Genomic DNA, 22,597 nt, shown 5'->3' on the forward strand with positions numbered 1-22,597 from the left:
CCTTTTAAAGTGTGGTGTTTTGACTTCTGAACTCCACAAAATATCATTATAACACACTGATGGCTCAAGTTGTCCATTCAAAAAGGAGAAAAAAAGGTAAATGTAACTAAAATAAAAATTTAAAACTAACAACTACTAAATAGATAATACTCCTGTAATTTATCAGATATGTAAATATGTAAAAATATTCTTCAGGCTTTGATCTTATAAACACTTAAGCATTTAATTTTATGTATGACCCACTGAAGTCACTGTCCTTGACACACCGAAGCAAGTTTAACTAGGGAAAAAATCTGAGGCCATATCAATTAAAATATTTTTGCATGTTAGGTATGTAGCATAAAAAAAAGTGTTGAAGAAAAACTTTCAAACTTTGATTGAAACTGGAATTCTATATTAGTACTGAAACAACTAGACATTTTTCTTTTAATAAGGCACCGTACACTGACAACTCTGAAGAAAAAAAAGAAGGAATTAACCTACGATCCCTCCTCTGAAAGCTCTGCATTTTAGATAAATAGTAGATACAGTAGATAAAAAACAGAGAACTTAATTTCAGATTAAATTAGAATTGAAAGCAAACACACACCTAATGAACGCCCACAAACAAAAATTTTTCTTGATCCACAACAAAAAAAGGAAAATATACATATGAAAGGGAAGGACAATCAGGCTCAGTAACTAATTTTGTATACTCAGCAAGGTCATGTAATAAGATATTTACATGTAACTGTTGCAGATATTTCTTATTGCAATTTATTAAAGAGTAATTCCTCTACCACACATTAAAATGTGTGACACTAGTGTTTTTACACAGGCGGTATTTTAGTTTTAATTCCTAAATAAAAGCCAACAGGAATACTGTAGGAGTCTATTGTAACATACCTGGTAGTAAAATGGGCAAGTCACACTCAAAAAGGAAAATATGCTGAAAAATATTATTGTTTTTAAAACTTGCTGTGCACTTCATTTTTGAGGTTGGGGGTGGGGCAGAATTGACTACATGCTTTCCAACATCTTATGTATACAACCACTAGAGAGCAGTTTGACATATAAATAAGCTCCTGTATCCCCCAATAAAATATGCTTTGCATCAGGTAAGAAAATTGTTTCTTCTCATATATGCAGGACTTCTATTTACAAATGGTCTCATGAACTATTTTCAGCTTCATTCACCCAGATGGATAATTTTAGTTATTCTCTACATTTCACAGAAACACAGAATGTTCTGAGTTCGAAGGGATCCACAAGGATCATCAAGTCCAACTCTTAAGTGAATGGCCTATACCACGACCCTTACAGCTTATTAAAGGTATTACAAATGCTGGCTATTTAGCTGGAACCATTGTTAAATCATTTTTGCTAGACTTAAAACTATTCTGTATCTCTGTTCATGAAATTAAACTCTTAGAAGTTTTTTCCCACCTATATCAGGTAAAAATGGCTAATAAATAAGGAACTAGCTTCTCCAATGTGTCCAGCAAGCAGACACCACTGGACAAATTTAAGTGGGTTCACTCCTCCCTCTCTCCTCAGTTACTAAATGTTAGAAAACCACATTCAACATGAGCTTAGGAAAAGGAAAAAAAATCCAACCAAACAAAACAACAACCAACAAAAGCAATCCCCAAAAGCCCACTACCCCCTACTTCCTAATAAGCACAGGATAGAAATTATAAACATGATTAAATTGAATAACGGGGGAGTCCCACCAAAAGTAATACTATTAACCTATACTGGTCAAGAAAATAGGTACTTCATATTCATCAAAATGCCTAATTTTGTATACATGTTTTTTTCAGTATTGTATCTTAAGATTTAAAAAAATGAAATGCCATTTCAAATCCATGCAAAGCTTTGTCGAAGTAGTTTCCTATAAATGTCCTTAAACAAGCTCTGTAATTGAACTTGTTCCTTAAATGAGTTCTGTTAATAACTGGATTTGTTTTTCAGACTTCAAAACGTTTCAGAAGTCTGCTTTATAGATAAAGCACTCTCACCACTTGGCTAATTTTTAATTACAAACAGAAATATTGAAGGCATTATTTAAAAAGAACTAAGAAATACTCGGTTATATCCTAGAATTTCCACATTATCATATTTGCCAGCTGCCATAAAGGATTGTATCTACATGTTTCACAGTTCAGATTTTCCTTTTTAAGTCAGTTATATCCTAGAGAATATAAAGTAGACAATAATATACATGTTCACTTTTAAACCCACAAGTGAGTCTCAGATTAATAAGTACAAGTTACTTTAAAACACTTCAAGGCCAGAACAAAAAAACCCATACAAAACAGACTTAAAAGATCTGTTAAATTAAATGCACAGCTAAAATCAGTCTAGTAGGGAAAATTAAAGTTTACCTATAAAGCATAATGAAAAGTATTGTCAGATACAAATGGAATCAGGTCAGGCAGTTGATGACATTTAAGTAAAGGTGACTACACTGCTGCAGACCCAAAGAGGTATCACTGCTGCATTAAACAGCACTCCTAACATGCCAAAGAGCAAGCTACAAACAAACTGCATTAGACGCACACTGAAGTTTTGCTTCCCCCTGTACTCAGGGATTGCTGGTATTTTTGCTTCTCTTGTAATTTCATGTAAGATTTGATATATCCATCCAGGAGAATGGAAAATGAGGGAATGCCCATTTTATTAGAGTTGGAACATGATGAGATTAGTGACCCTTTTGTGGGACAAAGGGTCTCCACATGACAGCACAGTACTACCCCAAGAAACTTCCTGTTCCAGGTGACCACCTGGATCAGAAGAATATGTACAGCTTTTGTGCAGGTTTCTTTAAAAAATGAAACCCAGCCCTTTCTGTCACCAGAATTTATGCAACTTGAAAAAAAACAAACCAAAACCCCCCAAAAAACAAAAAGCAATCCCATCCCTCCAAATACTGGGATTTCTAAAGAAAAATCATTATTAAAAGTAATTTTTCCAACCATCTCCAATTAAATTTCTCTAGCTATCATAGATATTCAAGTATTTAGCATAATAATTACAAAGCAAACTATGTTCTTAGAAAAGAAACTAAAAAACAGAATCCATCTAGCTGGCATAATCAAACTGTCATTTGGATGCTTTACTCAATTCCCTTCCAAAGAAGTATGCTCTGGCTAATGACATTCTAGCCATTTTTAGTGATGATATTTTCAACTGGGTTAGCTGGACAGTAGAGAGATTACACTCTTCCAGGCACTACTCAAATTCTTTGAAGATATGTAATTGTTCAGCTCTACATATCAGCTCAAATTTTTGATGGCATTTATAGTACATAAAGAATGCTGTTCATCATCTCTACTTATATCAAAACCTACTGTGATTTTTCTGAAATGAACAAGATTTTTAAGTGTTCTCATCTCACAGCAATAAATATTCATTCAACAATCTGTCAGATACCCAACTTCAAAAGATAACTGGCTTGGAGGCAAATACATGATAATTATGGCTTTTGAATTCTTCAGCAACTAAAGCTGCAGACCTATACTGCCAAATAGATTTTACTGATTTTCTTTTTTCTTGTTCCTAAAGAGAAGAAATAGGGTGAAAAAAAGGCAGAACAGAAAGATGAAGTGTCAGGGAGTATTTTAGTATATTGTGAACACAAAGCTACAATAAAAATTACCTAACTTAAAAGAGCTGGCCTTGCAGTCTAGGAGGTCTGTATGACATTATTTCATGTATTCAAAAGAAACTTGGCTAAACTGGCAAGTATGATGTAAAAACAACAGTGGTTTTTTTTTCTTTGGGGGAAAAGTACATTTACAGTCTACCATCTGAGTGTTTCTCAGATATTCATCACAAACACATTAATCTTTTTTAAAGCAGGATCAAAATTTGATTTTCACTAGTAATTAAAAGCTGTTCAAAACAGAGTATTTATCTTATTCCATATCTAGGTAACAGAAAAGTAGAAAAAAACCCCAGAATTATTGGTTTTACCTTTTCTAGCTTTTTAGCCTCAATATGTCGAAGCACCTGTTCCCTCCAGTCATGAGGGACTTTAGTTTTTCCTGCAGGGTCTAGCAACGAGTGCTCAGAGTTAACCCTTGGGTTTGCTCTCTTTGAGGGGCTAGTCCGTGAGTAATTGAAGTCACTGACTGACATAGTTCTCTCCGGTATTTCGCTCACCGACGGCCGCGCACTCTGTGGTCGGGTCACGCTTGGACCATCAATGCTGTATGTCCGGGCAGAGAGAGGCCTCTGCTGTCCCGGCATTACTGCTGGAGCTCTTCCCATTGAATGCAAATCTCTGTATGTTAAGTAGTCCCCTTCAGGCACTTGGGTCCGCCTTGAAGGGCCACTATCCCCGATATTTATGGAAGCTGTAGAAGATACACTGCTCTGCCTTTGAAGAGTGTGCCTGGTTGCTCCTGGTGGAACAGCCCACAGATCTGTGTGTCTCCCAGCCATCCGCTGATGAGTGCTGTACACAGCACTGGCCCGGACATTGTTATGATTGGAGAAATTCATGTTGCCAGAATGCTTTACATAGCTGGGAGTTTCTGTACTGTCAGACCTAAGCAGACGTGAAGGAGGTAAACTGCCTTGCTCTACTTGGGTGTTTTGTTTCTGGGGCCACAAGGCATCTTTTGCTGCTGCACTGCTGCTGTACTGAATATTGTATTGGGGAGCACAGAGCATCTGTGCACCACCTGTCACTGATCCTCTCACTACATTAGCACCTTCAGGATTGTGATTTGAGTCAAACTTGAACACCGTTTTTGTAGAAGATACTAAATCAGATGATGACGACGACCCAGGAAAAACCTGCAAAGGCTGATCATAGAGAAGAGTAGCAGATTTACTTCGGACTATGTTTTTCCCATCTGCAGTATCAGATCCTGATTTTACCGCTGAGTTTAGCTGTTGAGATCCATTCTCATTTACACTATCATAGATTTTCAGCCCACCGCTGTCCATACTTGTGATGCTGTGGGATTTCATCACAGGACCGCTTCTCTGTGGTGACAAATCTTCAGTGCTTCTAGAAACAGACAGCTCAGCAGAATCCCCACCAACTGTAGTGCTTTTTGGTAGTTTGTCTTTACTGGGAGACGGTACTGTTTCCTCAGGATGTCCATTTACTTTATTTATATGATATTTATTTCCATTTTCCAAGTGCTGACTTTCTTCTTTTGTGTTATTATTCAAAAAGCCCATTACTGAAACCATTTTCTGTGTTTCTAACTTTTCTACAGGAACTGGCACTGCCTCTTCACTAACCAGTTTATTGATATTCATGTTTATTTGGTCTAATTTGTGAGACTCCTCCATAGGAGTGCTTAGATCAACACCTTTTCCTATGAGGCCTAATCTTTCTTCAATGCTTAATTCATATTCAGACAAATTTGTAACCTTCTCTTGCATATTTAGTTTTTCTTCTACTGTTATACTCAATTCTCCTCCATTTTGCAAAAGATTATTCAAATTTTCATCTTCTCGCCTGGAGGAAAAAAAGATGGCTCTTAAAAGAAATTCTCATAAGCATGAACATGTTTCTCTAAGAATCATTTTAGAAGAAAATTAACATTAATATGCAGCCATGCTATGCATGCAATACAAGACAAAGAAACAGATTTATGATTTGCTGTCTTATATTGAAGAAATATGTTATATAGAGGGCTCATTTGGGCAACATTTTTGCATCCTGTGATTTCGGAAGTTTGTCTAAATTCAACAAGAATAATTTAAAACAGTTCAAAAGTGTCAAGAAGTAAAAAGTGACAATAATTTAAGGTTTTTTTATTAACTTTCTTTCAGTTTCCATTTTGGATAATTGTCTTGTTTGTATTGGCAGTTTTTATGAAAAATGGCACTTTTTAACTAAAAGCTCTAGAAGAGTAATTCCATTCTTTGTAGGTTTTTAAGAACCTTTAATAGTCATGCTGATTTTCAAACTGATTTTCAAAATTAGCAAATAAAACCACAGACCTTTAAAATGGTATACTGATATATTTTTTAGGGATAAAAACTTAAAAAGATAAAATTATTACCCCCTATTATAAAGAGAAATGGGAACCATGTATTGTATACTGATGTTAGTCTCTGCAAGTTTTTTTTTACTAGAACCTTATTGACCTTAAGAGAACATTATTAACCTTACTATAAAACATTAAAATTTTCAAAAATAAAAGAACAATAAATGAATGAATTAGAGGAATGAACACAATATAAAATATTAAGTAACATTTTTCCATTGTATTTGCTTAGTCATTCACAGTATCTTACAAACCTGATTTTGGATAAAACAGTAGCATGTGTTTCTTTGTCAGGAGAACAGAAAGAAATATCTTGGCTACTGTCAGTATTCAAGGAAACAGAATCTGACATTCGAGAAGGAGAGGAACAGTTGCTGTTATTCTGATTACTATTGTGGGTAGCTTCATCTGATAAGGAATCAGTGTCTTTTGAATCATCTGAAATAAAAATTTGCCAATTCAGTTAAATACACAGATCTTATCAATAGCTATTTCATATGTATATGTATAGTATTTAGAAATTGTCTCTTGTTCTTCAGTAATTCTTACTACCAGAAACTAAAATGTAAGCTAACACCTTTGCAAAGTTCACTTAAACTTACAAAATACTGTTGGAAATCATTCCTATTTTCAAAAATATCTGGCCTAATGTAAACAGACTTTATCTGTTAATTAAATCCAAGTTCTTGCTTTATTCCCATTTTCCTTGTCATACACTGGTGCTACATTACTGAATACTTCCTTAAAATATCTATCAAATCATACTTCTGTTACTATAAGGATTTCGAAGTTGTATATTGTATGAGTCTACTGGACCCTAAGAAAATTAGCTGCTTCACATGCAGTATTTTGAAAGGGTACACAGTTCCTGATTTTGAACATTCTATTATTGTTAAAGTGCTATTTACTAGACCAAGTACTCTGGAACCATCTACATCACTGGATAAGCTCCATATAGCTTTTTAGTAAAAGTAAAAACCCAGCAATGAAAAACGTTCTTCTGCAGATCTTGAATCCAATGCATTCCCATGCTTTGCAGATCCCTTAGGACAACATTTTCAGAGTAATTTACCCCTGTGCACATTGATTCTTGCATAATATATGCATACTTACATACTACATCCGTATAAAAATAATTTCTCTGGGGGAATTCAAGCCAGCCATGATTCTGACACGAGCGTAGAAACAAATACATTTAAATTTTTGCTTCAAGCCAGTTACAGGTGCCAAACACATACAATTTGTGGAACTAATGTCTATCTTCAGAAACAAGAAAGAAGTTTTGACCTGGTACTTTAGTCAGACATTGAAATCCAAGGACTGCATTTATAAGCATCCACCTTTTCATCTGTATGTGATCCTCAGCAGACTCTTGCTGCTTCCACCATGTGGTTCTCCTCACCAAATCTCACTTTTTTACATCTAATGTCCAGAAAAGCCTTTTGTCCTGGACGTACTGGACTTGGATATCATATGAAGCAAAATACTATTTCCTATCCCATTTTTAGATCATGTTTTCTCTGAATCCTAGGCCATTTCTTACTCTTAAGGAAACGGTTACCCCAACCAAATTTATATTTCAGAAAATGTAAAATTTAGTTAACAAAAAAAATGTTCAGAAGTTTCATGCTAGAAGAAGGAAGAAAAATAAAAGAGTAAAATAACTCTGGAGAAAGAGTTTCCACAAGGAAAGTTTATTCTTAAACCTTAGGAAGTGAGCATAGCTTCCATACAGAAATTTAAATAAGTGATACCGCTGCCTATAGCAGCAGTTATAGCAACTGCCTATAGCAGCAATAATTCACAAAATTTAGGTGAAGAGGGAGATACAGAGTATTTCCAATACCACTTTCTGCAACCCTTGTATTAAGCATATCAAGAGTGTGTTCAAGATCAAAACCCCCCAAAACACATCCTCCTTCTCTTCCCATCTGATTTAAACTGACAAGAATCAAGAAAATTAGGGTATCAACATAGCTTTCTCTAACATGCACTCAAGTAAATGCAATTTTTTCCTGCTTTCATTGCTTAACTAGGGAATTAATCATCTTTCTTTTAAAACATATGAGTTAAGCCTACTTAATTTAATTGGAAAAACTAGCCACTTTGAGTCAAAAAATTATCCAAATAACAGAACACTTCCAATGCTTTTTATGGTATCTTACCTTTTTTGCTGTTGCTTAGGGCTACCACTTTTGGTTGGTTTATGGAGGTTTCTATCAGTGGTGGTCGCATTTCTGCCATTTTCATCTCTTCATCAGAGGACAATTCTTCTGACTCCTGCTAAAGGAAAAACAGCTTTATGCTGTCCATTTCAAAGAGTAGCTTAAATGTTTAAAGTAAATGCTATCTAAACTATCACCCACTAAACAATAAAGGGGTAAAAAGACAGATCAGCCATATAACATAGGCAAAGCAAAACAACTTTGTAGTGCATCTACAGTGCAAGTCAACTGAATTATCTTTAAGGAGTAGCACATGCAGACTTGCATTGTCACTGATGAACTCTGTGGGATGACACTCCAACAGGTAACTTTAATTGCAAAAAACTACTTGGAGCAAGCAGATGAAGCCTTCATTCCACCACTGGAGAGAACACCCAGTTGAGTCCACGTCACAAAGTCATCACTGAACCAGCAAACACTGCAGACTGACTAGCTGGTTTTGAAGAAAAGAGCTCAAACTAGAACACCTATAGAGTATCATGAGCAAGACAGTCAGGAATGGAGAGGTATGCTGTGCGAAAAGACTGAAGGAGCTTGGCTTGCCTAGTCCATCTAACAAAAACAGAGTAAGGGTAGCTTGCTGGGGGTAAATTCCAAAACGAAAAGAGGTTATTTAATTTCAAGAGCAATGGCAGAAGAATAAAGCAGCGCTGAATACATTTAAGCTAGTAATCACGAGTTCTGAACCATAAGATGGAACTCAGTGCACTTATGAGAGAGATTAAGAGACAAAGCTGCTGCAAGAGCAGCCATGCAATTTATTCAGTATCCTACTGCCAGCCCTATATTCATTTATCCTCAAAACCCAGTTGCTTCCAGTAATATTTTGAAGAAACAAACCCCCAACAAACTTTCTTTCCTCGAAGCAGAAATTTCTTTCAGTGAACATGCCTCCTGCTACGAAATCCATGTTGCATATTGCAAAAAGAGTCTGTCCATGTTCACTTTTTCTTACTATTTTGGAATACTTAATGCATGGAACCTATTGGAGCACCACCTTCCCATGATACCAATTACCTGGCCAGTTCCTGGGTCTGCAGGAAGGACAAACCTGACTGAGATGCAGCAAACAAGCTACGACAGTCTTAATTAAAAATAAAAATCCATCTGCTTTTCTCTACAGTCTGAACAACCAACTTCTTCACTGCATCTACCACATTCCCTTCCTCTTGGATGTAACATACAAGTCAATGCTGAAATGGAAAGCATACACACATGCAAGGTTTAGCTATGTGGATTCTGCAAAACTGTTACCAGCAGGAAGTAAGGAAATACACAGAAGTAAGGACTTCACTATACCTTCCTTGTTTACTTACTACAGCTACAAAGACTTACTGTCACTATCATTAGACAACTATCATGATCTTCTGAAATTACATTTTTAAATTAAAGAAAATATGTCAATACCATTATTTTCAAAAAGCATGCAGAAGCAGGAACACCCTAGTGGGAAGTAGCCAGTGACAGCCACAACTGCCTGTCCCTCAAGTCTCTTCACCATAAGTATGATATAGGCACATTCCACAGCTTACACAACACAGGCAAAAAAAAAAAAAAATCCACTTGTGAAACTATGAAAGAAGTATTTTACAGGTTGTGACTGGGAACTGATTGAATGACAACTTCCAAAATTTGTCATAAATCTCAAACTTTCTAAATAAATGAATACATGGCGTTTGACAGAGAAATGCGAAGTTCAGAAGTTTAAAAAAAGGTAAATACATTTCAAGTAATATTCCTGATAGCTCAGTAGTAAACACAGAGGAGTATTTTAAAACCCACCTTCCGCTTTTCATTTGAAATGCATGTGTATACTTGGATACAGAAACTTTACTGCTACCACTGATCTGATGTTTTCTCATTTCAGCAACAATTAAAAGTGATTATTTAATGAAGTATTGACAATCAAGCAACAACTGGAGAATTCTACCAAAATATGAATCTTTTCAGAGTTTATGTCAACCTTTAATTGAGTTTGCTTTATTCTTCTTTAAATGCATGCATCTTTTACTATGAACTTTTAAATAGCTGTTTCAACTTTTACTTAACAAAATCTGAAGCAAGAAAAATACTGTATTGAAAACCATCTGAATTTATAACACATATGGAGGCCAACTTTCTCCTGTTGTCAACAGAAATTTTCATCTCCCAGAAGAACAAATTCAGTACAACACCAGCACAGTTTTTGACTGCTACAATGCTCATTGCAATGCCATACCTCAAGCATTTCTTCATGGTTGACAATTGTTTTCGTGTTCTGCAAGGTTTTAACAAGTGCAGTCATCTGTGAATTTGCAGTGCTGTGCTCAGCTTCTGGTTCACTAGGCTTCTGCACAGAGCTTCCTGTTGAAAACTGCTTTCTCTCATCGGCTTTGTTCTTTATTGAACCAGTTTCTGAAGTCTACAGAATTAAGAATATTAGCAGAAAAAACATGCTGAAAGGTTTTTAGGGACATATAGAGCCAACATTATGTATTTTTGGAAAATGGAATGGAAAAACCTGAGCTCTGAAATGATAAAGTACAGAATGCACCAGGTATGAAATGCTAAAACAATGCCACAGATTACTAAGATACAGTCCCTAGCCTGTGTCAATCAGTTTGACTCTTTTCCTTACTGGTGTCAATTTGTACCATTACATTTCCAGTCAAATGAAAAAAAAATCAAAAAGGCCAATACCTACAATGATTCTATGTCAGCACCAAAAAATAGTCCTATCACCTATCATGCTGCATCAAACTCCTAGAGACTCTGGACACTTTTGCCAGCCCGTTATGCTTGTTATCACACAAAACCTTCAGTCATGAGGGGAGCAGTAAAATCCTTAGAGATTATCAAAATTTCATTGTAAAGTCTGGCAGATAAAAGAGGATCAGAGGATGACAAAGATGCCGTCCTCCAAAAACCAAAGTCAGCTCCTTAAGACATCCACAGTTTTTATTTGCCTGAGAATTCAGTCACTTCTCTTGTTCTTAGTGTAGGAGGAAGACTTGCTACTGTAAATCAGACGCTTATTACAGACCTCCTTAGGTGGGGAAGAGGTAAACTGTGTTCTATATAATCTAAACAATTTTTCTTGCTAAAGCGTCAGAGGGGAGGGAGAAGAGAATTAAAAGGAAGCAATGACACTTTAGTCTTTGGAATTTCTTGCAAAACCAGAAGATAATGCTATCTCTAACCTTTACCCCCACATCTTTTACAGAAACTGTCTGGACTTCTCGTTTTGACTCCTTCGCAGTATCTTCAGTAGATTCTTCATCCTTTAGTCTGTGTACAATTGTCTGGACTGTTTTGACCATATTCTTCAGTTCATCAGGATATGGAGTTGGATACCTCTTCAAATTGCCCTCCTGTATAACAAAAAGCAGTAAGGCTCTACATTTATTTAAATGTTAGAACTAAAACATAAGCTTTAAAAAAAATAATTAGTTAGGCTAAACCACTGAATAATCTAGAACTCCACCTTGATACTCAAGTGTACCTGCACTGAGGCAGATATAAGCTTACACAACTAGGCAAGATTATGAATTGCTTTCACTCCCTTTCCCCCAACATGTTCAATGACTCCAAGCAAGGATTAAGCCAACAGTAATTCACTCAAAATAAAATCAGTATTTATCACGGTTTCCCCACTTGTTGTCCCCTGCACTATTAGTCAGGTGGCCTCCTAGCTAGGCCCTACATTGCCACGTATCAGCTTGAGTTCTTCCCTTGTGCCCTGCTGAAAATGATTTGGCCAAATAATGCCCAGACTGAAAGCAAACACAACAAAAAGTCCAAACCATAGTGTTTCATCCTGCTAGATACTCTAAACTAATAACTGATGACTTGATTTATTCAGCAGAGTGAAACCCATAGCCAAAGTAAGGAAAAGGCTGAGATTAAGGGTGGAAATGAGAGGGAGGGAAATACCAAGTATGCAAAAATAAATTCAATACTAACCCGTGGTGGTGCCTCTCTCTCATCTTTGTCTTCATCGCACTCAAATGCCACCTGAGCACGCTGTTTCCGTTGTTCCTCCCACAGAGATGGATTGAAACTTTCATTATCAGATATGAACATAACTGGAAAAAAAAAAAAACAAACGCAAGAAGCTCTTAAAAGAACAGGATACACTATGCAAAATAACATATACTCATTTTCTTTCTCTTGGATGGGATTGGTGTGCTTTGTATTCATTCTTTTTAAAAGATAAAAGACTAACAGCACCATTAATTGAAGATTAGATGCAATACCACTGCTTTATGAATTTGGCTGTACTTTTATATTAGAAATATCCCTACCTGTAAAAAAAAAATCATATGCTCAGCTGTACATTAGTCTCAACATTCACACTTGAAAATTTTCAGTGAACTCTGCTAAGTGGTTTTATTCTATATATAAATATGAAATAATGTATTTGTGTGTATATATATAAAAACATAAATTATACCTGTATAGATTTATATAGCCTATTATCAGTGCTTAATATCATTATGCAAATGCAAGAACATTCATCTGATTTCATTTAATGAAAATTTAAAAATGAAAACTAAGAATGACTTACTGAGGAAAAACCTGCATTCTTACTAATCCTAAGGAAATGTAAGCATCTAAACCTGAAGGTTAAGTTAATCTGCATGATTTTGCAGAAGTTATGCAGTTGACAGGGGTTTTACAAGTATTCCTTGCTTAATTTTACAAGAGAATAAATAAACTTTGTAGGTACCCACTGTCTCTTATTTTAGCATATCCTGGTGTTACATCAGCCAGGTTCTACTTTTAGCCTGACAAATAGTCTAATAAATCTGCCACTATCACCCAGCAAATGTATATCCTTCACTAGCGATATCAAGACTGTTCATATTAACCACTTCTATACCTGACACAGAGAAAGACTTAATTTTAGGGCTCAGTAAGTGCAATGGCGTATTTGTTACTCTGCATTTACTGGGTCACTTACATTTTAATACATCTAAAAATATTATAATTAACTTCACTATCCTGATTACTAAGACTTCCTGACCAAAAAACCAACTTAAAAGCTCTGTCTATTGAACCTGAAACCTTTTTGGAATGACTACCTCAGACAGGTGTTCGGTCAGCTTAAGCCAAACAAACAGTCCTTTCCTTGTCTACAGAAATAAACCCCAGAACCTGAGAAAAACAGAGTTCAAATGGAGAGAACACTTTCAGGAACAATCTTGAACTTCACTGAATCTCCCAATTCTCACATTCTATCAGAGGTACTGCAGATACATTAGAAGGCGCTGAAAGTGACGCACAATTTACTGCTTTTGCTTATGTTTTTGATTACTCCTCTCTCAGTGTACTAGACACCTGTGCCACAGAACAAGGAATGTTGCAACTTGTCAGTTTTCAGTTATTTCCATTAATATATTGCCCCCCACTTTCTTTTAAAGCAGCACAAACTTTTTCCTTTACCTTGCAAGGGAAAGAAAGTGGAAAAATAAACTTATTTAACTCTTTCCTAACTCCTGTTGGGCTTAATAGTGGAACATTACTTGTTTCCCTAACTATTTCACAACTCTGCTGAAATAACTTTCTGGTAAGAGCTTAAAATTTCGTGCCTTACTTTTTATAAAAACAGTTCAAACTACATGTGAGCAATATGCTTTTTCTGGAGTGATGTTTTTTCACTTCAAAATAAACCACAGAATGCTATGTACTTTTCAAAAAATATGTACTTCATAATGGAGGAAACATTTTGTTAAAATAGTCAGTTTGAAGCTAACACCTGCTAAAGGGAATTTCACCCCAAACCACTAAGCTCTGTTGAAAGGAATGAGGGTGTCACGCTGGGAGTGGCAACCATCACAGAACGTGTTCCTGTCAGTCCATTTCTCACCTTGCTCACTGACATAGTTTCATCTAGAATTTACCAATATCTAAATCTCATTAAGTTACTGTTCTCATTCATCAGACACAACTCATCATTCTTACAAGTATACTCCAAACTTGTATTTAAGTACTATTTAGTGAAAATCATATTAGCAGGAAGCCTTCCCATTATTGTCAAAAGTGACCACTGTGACACGGCATTTCAGAAATTCCTTACCCTCCTCAGTCCTTGGTTGCTGAGGGAACATGTAATTAGTAAGTACTGTTTTCTGTGTGTCAGGGTCAGCTTCTTTTTGAAGAGGGATAAGTGGTTTAGACTAGAAAGTAAATGAAAGAAAATTATTTTATGAGAGTATATATATATATATAAAAGTAAATATGACCTACATATCATAGAGCATGCCTGTCCCATGACTTTGAAGACTACTCTTCCTTGTATTAAACCATTTCTCCTCTGAAGAATTTTCACAAAATGAAGATATTAACATGTCTGTATTTGACTGATGACAGGCTTTGACTGAGGAGAAACTCAGCAACAGCTTTTGTGAAAAGCAAACACTAGATATTCAAAAAGTAACCCAGTTTCTTGTTGGTACTTACTACTATCCCAAAGCATGCTGATCTGAAATGCACAGATATATCTGGCTATTTAAAGCTGCAATCATATAAAGAGAAAAATTTTGTATTCTTGTTTGTTCACTTTGACACCAGATTGAACATCCTCCACCCTTTACAGGGAAGGGCAGGGGATTCTTTAAATTACTGTTTTAGAAGAAGTGCACATCTGAGGCTATTAGATTTCTGACAGCCCTGTCTACCTTAACGCCATTCAGAAAATCAGCATAATACCAAGGACTTTAATAAAAAGGAAAAATACAAGCTACAAGCACATGAGTTACTGCTTAATGGCTTCAAAGCTGAACAGTCACACAGTTCAAAAGGTGTGGCAAGAAACCTAACTCAAAACCAGGCATGCTGAGTTTCCCCACTGGTATAGCTGTGAAAGCAACAGCAGGCTAAACATTTAAGTTCTAGCTTATCAAGCACTAACTCTCCTGTGTAAATTAGCCTGAACAAAAGAAAACAAGAAAACAACAAAAAACAAAACAAAAACCAAAAAGAAAAAACACAACAAAAACAAATGAACAAAACCCCTCCCAATATCTGTTAAATTGCATTTCCTCACAGTGCAAAACTTCTCCAGAAATATGAGTCTCCAGAGACAGGTAAGCTCAGTATTGGTTACTTCAGCAGAATTGACACAGTAATGTCAAGAAAGTATTGATGCACACAGTACTAGGTCTCTATTTAAGAGATGGCTCTGTTCTTGTCAATCCCACTAGGAATGAAGTCAACAACTATTTATTTTCAGTATTAAAAAATTTACCTGATTGTCTGATAGCCACATAGCAGTGAGTTGTTGCAGTTTTGTAAAGGTAAATGGTAAATTCTTCAGTCTGTAAATTAAAATAATTTATGTAAGTACATTTAACCATACTGTTAAGACTTTAAACAACCCTGCATTAGCATGTAAAACATTTCAAAAGAACATATCCATATGAAGCTGAATTAATAAATATTGAGAGCTGAAAGGCTACAGCATGTAATTTAAATTCATATTAAAAAAAAACAACCCAAGCAAACAAGACAAACTTATGTCTGCCCAGTTTAGCAAGTAGCTTAAAACAAAGAAGTTACATTGTAACTTGAATTTAATTCAATTGAGTAACTTAAATGTGGAGACAATTAACGTGAATTAACAACTCTGAATCCTCAGCATTTTATCTGTCAATATATATGCCAATTAAGGAAAAATATGCTACACCTGAAAATCAGTTTTTTTCTCAAAGATACATGTACGGGGAAGGGACTGTCCTGGATAATGGATGCTCTGGCATTAATGGATAAATCAAGCCACAAATGGAGCACAGAGAAGCTGGATTGACAGAACAGGAGGGAGAGCTTCCTTAGACTTCTCTCTCCCAGTGTATTTCAATACTATAAACTAACAATTCCCCAAAGCTAAACATTTTCTCCATTTTTAATGATCACCTCCAATAAAACACAATTCTTTTCCCCCTTCCACAGAACACCAAGGTTTTTTTACAATATCCTGTGATGCTGTTGGGTGCTCCATATGTAATTCAAGAAGCTATAAATCTTTAAGTAAGAATCAAAAGTTTTATGAAAATAACTAGACTAATTCCACAGAAAAACACATGCTAACAATCACGAATGTATTGAAGCTGCACTTCAATGCATCTGCCAAGTCATTAAAATAAAGACAGCTTAATACAATGGAACTGCAAGATCCAGAATACCACAATAGTACATTAAATACATCTCACTCAGCTTCTGAGCTATGCATGAGATAAGGAAAGATAGCATAATGTATTCATAACAATCCCTCTACATTATTGTTGCATTTTATAAAATTTCTACTTGATTAAAAGCATTCACAAACCTATTGTCACTCAGATTGATGACTTTTAATTTCTGCATATCACCCATTTCTTCAGGGAGAAATTCAAGTTTATTAGAATGCAGAAACAACACTGTTACATGCTTCCAGTTTCCAATCTGGAAAAAAAAAAAACCCACAAAGAATTAATTCATCTTCACAACATAAATACGAAAATTTTTAAAACAATTAGTATTGAGGCTATTTTGCCTGGAAAGTGTATTCATACATACTAAACTTTTTAGTTTCAATACACAGCAATGAATTCCTGCTTGTTGCTTAAAAAAAATCAAATTTCATTATTTAAAAACCTGTATATTTGTACACATCCTCCTTTAAAAACATACACAAAGAAAATCCTCTCAAAAATTATTACCTTCACAAGTTGTACAGACTATATAAACATGTTAAAATATTCATTTTACAGTTTTGCAATTAAATACATACCTCTGATGGCAGCTGAGTTAAAAAGTTATGATCTGCAGCAAATGTTCTTATATTCGAGAGCTGCCCAACAGACGAAGGCAATGTTTCAATCTCATTGAAACTACAGTCCAGTTCTTCTACTGATATTAATCTAAAAAAAAAAAAAAATTAACTCCTCTATACAGATTAATTAATCCAACATTAATTGAATACTTGCAGTTTAAATGAAATTAGTATCACTATTAATTATTCATCTCAAATGTAGTTCAAAATAAACCCAAAGAAATTAAAATCTAAGAAGAATCCTTTATTGACTGCCTAAAATGTGTTTTGGGGTGGGTGTTTTTTCGTGTTGGTTGATTGCAGGTTTTTGGTTCTGTTTTGAGCTTGCTTATTTTTTTTAAATCTCCTTTACACTGTCCTCACAACGAAAATAATGAGGCCAGCAACACCAACTGTTCGTGTAGTACATGACAACATGCTAGTGTAAGGCATTAAAAAGATTCAGAATGGGACAGATCATACTCAAAAAATTAGAGCTGAGTGCAGTTTCTGAACAAGCAAAGAATTTCAAGAGTTAGAGGCAGCGAGACCTGTGCAGTGAAGCAGTATTTTGTAAACTCTGACAAAAGATAACCTGTATTAATTAAAATATATGAAAAGAAATTGGAAGACATTGTACATTTCTACAGCACTTAATTCTGAGCCAATTATTTTTGCTATTACTTGCAAGTTTTAAATTAAATTGCTGGACACCAAAATATATATTAAAAAAACCTGCTGATGGACAGCTGAAAATTCTCTCTCTCTTTCTGTCTCTCTCTCTCTATATATAAAAAAATAAAGATAAATACCTGTTCATATTTACAAGATTTTTGAGATTGGGCAATCATTTGCAATATCTACCACAGCCATGTTCCTGTCAACAAAAGCCAGTTTCAGGAAGCTGACTCTTTAAGTATCTTGTTTTCTATCACACTCAATTTTTCTTTTATCGATTGGTGGCTGCATTATGTGAGGAACATATGTCTTTTGGTATTAAATAATAAGAACATACATGCTGCAAATAGAACTCAGATATGAAATCACTCACTTTAAATTGTATTACAACATTAACATGTAGAAGAAATGAAATCAAATAGTTACAAAAACTCTGAAAGAGAAGCCATTGTTACAGAACAGTGTTCAGAAAGGTAATTCAATTTTTTATTTTGGTGAAATACCTACCCTCCTATGGAGTCTGGCAAATAAATTAACTGGTTTTCATCAATTTTAAGTGTTGTCACCTTTTTCAGAGAACCTATAATAACAGGAACAAGTAAATCAAAATGGACATTTGAGTTCATTAAGCTGAGTTTTAACTTTAAATTACAAGGGGAAAAAGCCCCCAACATTATGGACAAGCAACCACATCTTCTCTATTCCCTGGCACGCCCATAACGCTGTATTCCTAAGGAAATAAACAGATGAGCTTACAGAACTTGTTTGCCAGCTTACAGTGTGTCAACCATTCAGGTAGGCGGGTGGAAGCAGGGAGAAAAAGAAATTGGCTTTTTTCTGATAGAGCCAGCAGCTTTTCATCCATTTACAAACTACTGTATAAAGTAAAGAATGCTCTGAAACAATTTTAAGTTATTATTCAGCCATGCATTAACAGCTTTATCAACAACTGGCACTTCTACTCAACTGGAACAGATCTAGAATGTAATTTTTCTATTTTCAAGTGCTCTGTGTCTGAACTATAGGCTTTTAAGAACATGAATTAACTGAAAATACAAACCAATAGACTCTGGCAGTTGCTGAAGTGAGTTACTGGATAACAGTAGGTCTTGCAGGCTTTCACAGCCTGAAATACCTTCTTCAACTACTTCAATGTTGTTTTTAGAAACATCCAAGTAGGTCAGTTGTTTCAAAGTGCCTATGAACTAAGAGAAAGAGAAAATAATGCATTCTAGAAAGTGCAAGTTTAAAACAAAAAATTTGGCAGATTTGACAAACTGCCTCTCACGTGTAATGCCAGAGGAAAAGACTTAGAGTGCTGAAACACAATTTTATGCAAAATACCCGAACTTTCAAATGAAGTATTTTGTGCAGATAAGCACAGCTGATGTTTTTACACACAGAGACACCCCACAGTAGCTCTGTACGTCCCTGAAGTCAGTCTGCCGCACATTCAATGGTTAGTTACCGTGAATCAAGTAACTGAAGGTTTAGAACAGACTTCAGAAAGAGACACATGGTGTGAGGACATCATTACGCTCCAGTAAAGACTTTCAATGCTTATTTTTGCCTTTTGTGGAAAACTGCATCCTACTTCACCTCAAAAACAACAATGATGAATCCCTAATTCTACAAAACTGAAAGAAACAAGCCAAAATATAAGCTTATATTACCATTCCATATGAACCAAGCGTAAGCTTTAAAATTCACGCACGTTACTTCATTAAAATCTTCACTTTCAGAAATACAGTTTTATTTTACTGCAAAACACAGTTCAGCTTGTATTTTACAATCAAACCACTCAACTGTCTAAGAGTTAGTTGAAGGAAAAACAGTAGCAAATACTACTCACTAGGCAGGAAGGCCACATTTCACATGACTGCTAGTGATTTAAGGCTGAAAACAACAAACAAACCAGCTGCTTCCCAAATTTAAAATTCTCATTTATTAGTTTGCTACAACTTAAGCACAGGTTCTCAAGTACTGTAATAATAGGTCAGTCTGGACCACGTGTAATCCTGAAAGATATCAGGAACCCATACAAAGTCAACAGACTGTCTTCTCAGGAACTGGCTAAGCTCCCTGTTTACACAGCACCAAAATTGGCACTGCTTGCTTTACAGCTGTGACCAGTAAAAATCCACACAACATATTTATCCTGTAAATTCCTACTTGCTGTCTAACACAGAATAATCCCTTTTTGGAAGGACCATTCAGCCCTAAATTTGATTTTAGATTTTTACCCGTTTTCCTAAATTGCAACATAATTTTCAGATGAGAACTATGTAACTTTCAATGAAAAAAAACCCAAACCCAAAAGCTGTGAATGCAGCTCTCATGATCAGTGATAATTTTTAAGTGGACTAGTTAAGCATTCAAGTGCCATTTAGCCTTTTGGCTTTAAGTAGCACTAAAACTACATAATTTCAACATACATGATCACTGACAAAGCAAATAACTGCATAATTTAAAGTACTTTGTGTTTAACACAGCAGAAGAACTTACCCCAGGAATAAGTGTTAGTCTATTACCATCCATCCAAAATTCCTTTAATCCACTCAGTTGTTCAAGTACTTCAGGCTGTAATGGGAAGCCATTTTAAAAAAAACTTATGAAAAACCCCAGTGAATGGCAAAAACAACTCCAGTGATTTGTCTATTGCAACTTTAATAATGTCTTACTATAGCTGTTATACACACTTTTTTCACTGGGTCATCAAAGAAAACCCAGATATTTCACTTTTGAAATTAAAATATATACTAGATACACAAAAACTTTTAAGAACTTGACCACAGAACCAAATAATCTTAGAGAAAGGCTTTCTCTTGGTTTAATGCTTTTTACAGAAAGTATTCTTTTTCAACAGGCACACACTTTAAGTACATGTTACATGTACAATTTTGATATAAGAGGTCTAAAAAACCTTGAATTCCATCAACTTAGAGGACCTGTTTTACAAAATCCCAGAATTTTTGGTTTGGGGGAAAATCGAAACAAATTTCATTTTTCTATCAACAAATGGTGCATCTCCATGACACAAGCAAACCACTCCATCCATAAAATGAAGTGCAGGATTGTGTTTCCACTACAACTTGTTGTTAACAGTGTCTTATGTACCAGGGAAAGACCCCTTCTTGGTAAACATCCATGTTGCATATGCTTTTCTATTTAAACTTCCCTCCTGAGAAAGTAATATCAAAGAGGTACTACTGCACCTTAATAACTACAGCCAAGTTCAGATAAAGACTAAGTAAGTTTTGTTATATAGTAAATAGACAGGATTTCTGCTTAAGTTGCAGTCCTGACTCCCAATAACTCATTTTCCAAGAGAAAGTCATAACTCAAATGTTAGCTTAAGGCTCCTACACAAATATCTACCCTGTGATGAGAATATGGCAGTAATAGTAAGGGCTAGATGATTAACCATAATGTTGAAAAATTCCTTAAACACACTCTCCTATTTTCCAAACCACATCATTAGGCAAGTGTTCAGCTCTGCATATTCTACTAACGGCACACAAAGGCTTGACTCTATTGTATTGCAGCTCAGCAAGTTTCATTATACTTCTATTTCAATTCTTTTACTCAGGAAAGTACTTGTAAAAGCAGAGAGATGTTTTGTGACTCTAAATACAAGATATATGTTTCTCTGAGACCACAAACAAGAAACAAGTCAATCTATGCTGAAGGAAAAATCAGAGCACCTCAACTTTTAAAATACTACTTTGAACACTACTCAAACTTAAAATTAATATAGTTTCCCTTGAATCTAGTTTGTGCACAATAAAAGCAGGTTATGCACAAAACTGTAACATTAAATACATTATAACCAATAAGTGTTTCGAATTTATCCTAAGCCAAATAATTATGTTTATAATTTAAATACAAAGTACTATTAATTATTTACCAGTACAGTAACCACACTATACAACCGTGTTATTTTAAAATGGAGTAAAAACATCCTCTCATTCTTAAGAACACACACATAAGTTTTGTAACAGGCTCCATAAAGTACTATAAGGTGTAAGTAATACTTGCTTGGTAGCAGAACTCTTAAGCTGATGTTTTTATTTTCATATTTATTAAAAACAGATCAAGGGATAAGGAGATTTATAAAAGATGCAAAGCTCACCACTTCTGTGAATTCATTACTTCCTAAGTCCAGTCTCTCCAACTGAGTCAGTCTGGACATGGTTCTACACAGGAATGAAATTAATAAAGAATTAGATTTAAGAAAATACTACCTACATCAAATCTTCCAGTATTTACAAAAATCTACTAATAAGTATTAAGTAGTGATGCTATTCTGAAACAGGTATCATACCTAATTAAGGTCAATTTTTCACACACTGTTCAACCAGGCATGTATCACTGATCTTGCAGACTGCTGAGTGTCACACAAAGAGTACACTACAACACATCTACAGATGAGCTTGCAAAAACTGAAGACCAGTAAAGAAATCTTCATGATAAAGAGCAACCCAAGGGCGCATCTCTTCTTTTGAGTGGTTCAGCTTTTCACCTACAGTACAATACATCCTTTCAGTCAAAGGCTGGTTAACTACATGTTTTCTTCTCAAAGACTACTGCCTAGTGATCAGGGAAAACAGAGAAGAGCACTGTTGAATCACAGTTATCAACACTACCTTTTTACCTCTCCAGGCTGCTGACTAAGTTGCTTCCACATGACAAGTGGAACCCTAATTATTTCTCTAGTCACACATTACATAAGATTACAAAGTTGGATTTTGTGACACATCAATACCTCTTTAACCTAACTTATAGCAAATATTAAATAAATGTCTGAAATAAAAGTAAAATCCATTACTTCAAGCTTTTTTGGAAACATTTTTCCTCTATTTGGGGACTCCACAGAGATTATCTACCACTGCACATGGTGGTCTACACACTGGGTACTTCACAGTCAA

At 35.2% G+C, this 22,597-nt stretch overlaps 1 protein-coding gene across 9 annotated transcripts in view; it reads right to left on the reverse strand.

The window, feature by feature from the left end:
- The window catches only part of ERBIN (erbb2 interacting protein), a 119,054-nt gene that overhangs the window by 14,206 nt on the left and 82,251 nt on the right, over window positions 1–22,597 (reverse strand). For 6 of the 9 annotated variants that reach the window (XR_001866128.1, XM_017747079.1, XM_017747074.1 and 3 more), the window contains 14 exons: window positions 21,802–21,865; window positions 20,175–20,249; window positions 18,730–18,874; window positions 18,177–18,249; window positions 16,971–17,100; window positions 16,527–16,642; window positions 15,450–15,519; window positions 14,280–14,379; window positions 12,164–12,285; window positions 11,401–11,571; window positions 10,440–10,622; window positions 8,162–8,279; window positions 6,251–6,434; window positions 3,958–5,461 (listed from right to left, as the gene is read on the reverse strand). Coding sequence is in view for 8 of the 9 variants with exons in the window: in XM_017747079.1 (XP_017602568.1) it covers window positions 3,958–5,461; window positions 6,251–6,434; window positions 8,162–8,279; window positions 10,440–10,622; window positions 11,401–11,571; window positions 12,164–12,285; window positions 14,280–14,379; window positions 15,450–15,519; window positions 16,527–16,642; window positions 16,971–17,100; window positions 18,177–18,249; window positions 18,730–18,874; window positions 20,175–20,249; window positions 21,802–21,865 (3,055 nt within the window). In the remaining variant the exon portion in view is untranslated. The remainder of the gene's footprint in view (window positions 1–3,957; window positions 5,462–6,250; window positions 6,435–8,161; window positions 8,280–10,439; window positions 10,623–11,400; window positions 11,572–12,163; window positions 12,286–14,279; window positions 14,380–15,449; window positions 15,520–16,526; window positions 16,643–16,970; window positions 17,101–18,176; window positions 18,250–18,729; window positions 18,875–20,174; window positions 20,250–21,801; window positions 21,866–22,597) is intronic. The other 3 variants (XM_017747080.1, XM_008643538.2, XM_017747078.1) reach the window with 2 other exon arrangements.

This window comes from Corvus brachyrhynchos, unplaced genomic scaffold (genome assembly GCF_000691975.1).
Source record: "Corvus brachyrhynchos isolate BGI_N302 unplaced genomic scaffold, ASM69197v1 scaffold131, whole genome shotgun sequence".
NCBI lineage: Eukaryota > Metazoa > Chordata > Aves > Passeriformes > Corvidae > Corvus > Corvus brachyrhynchos.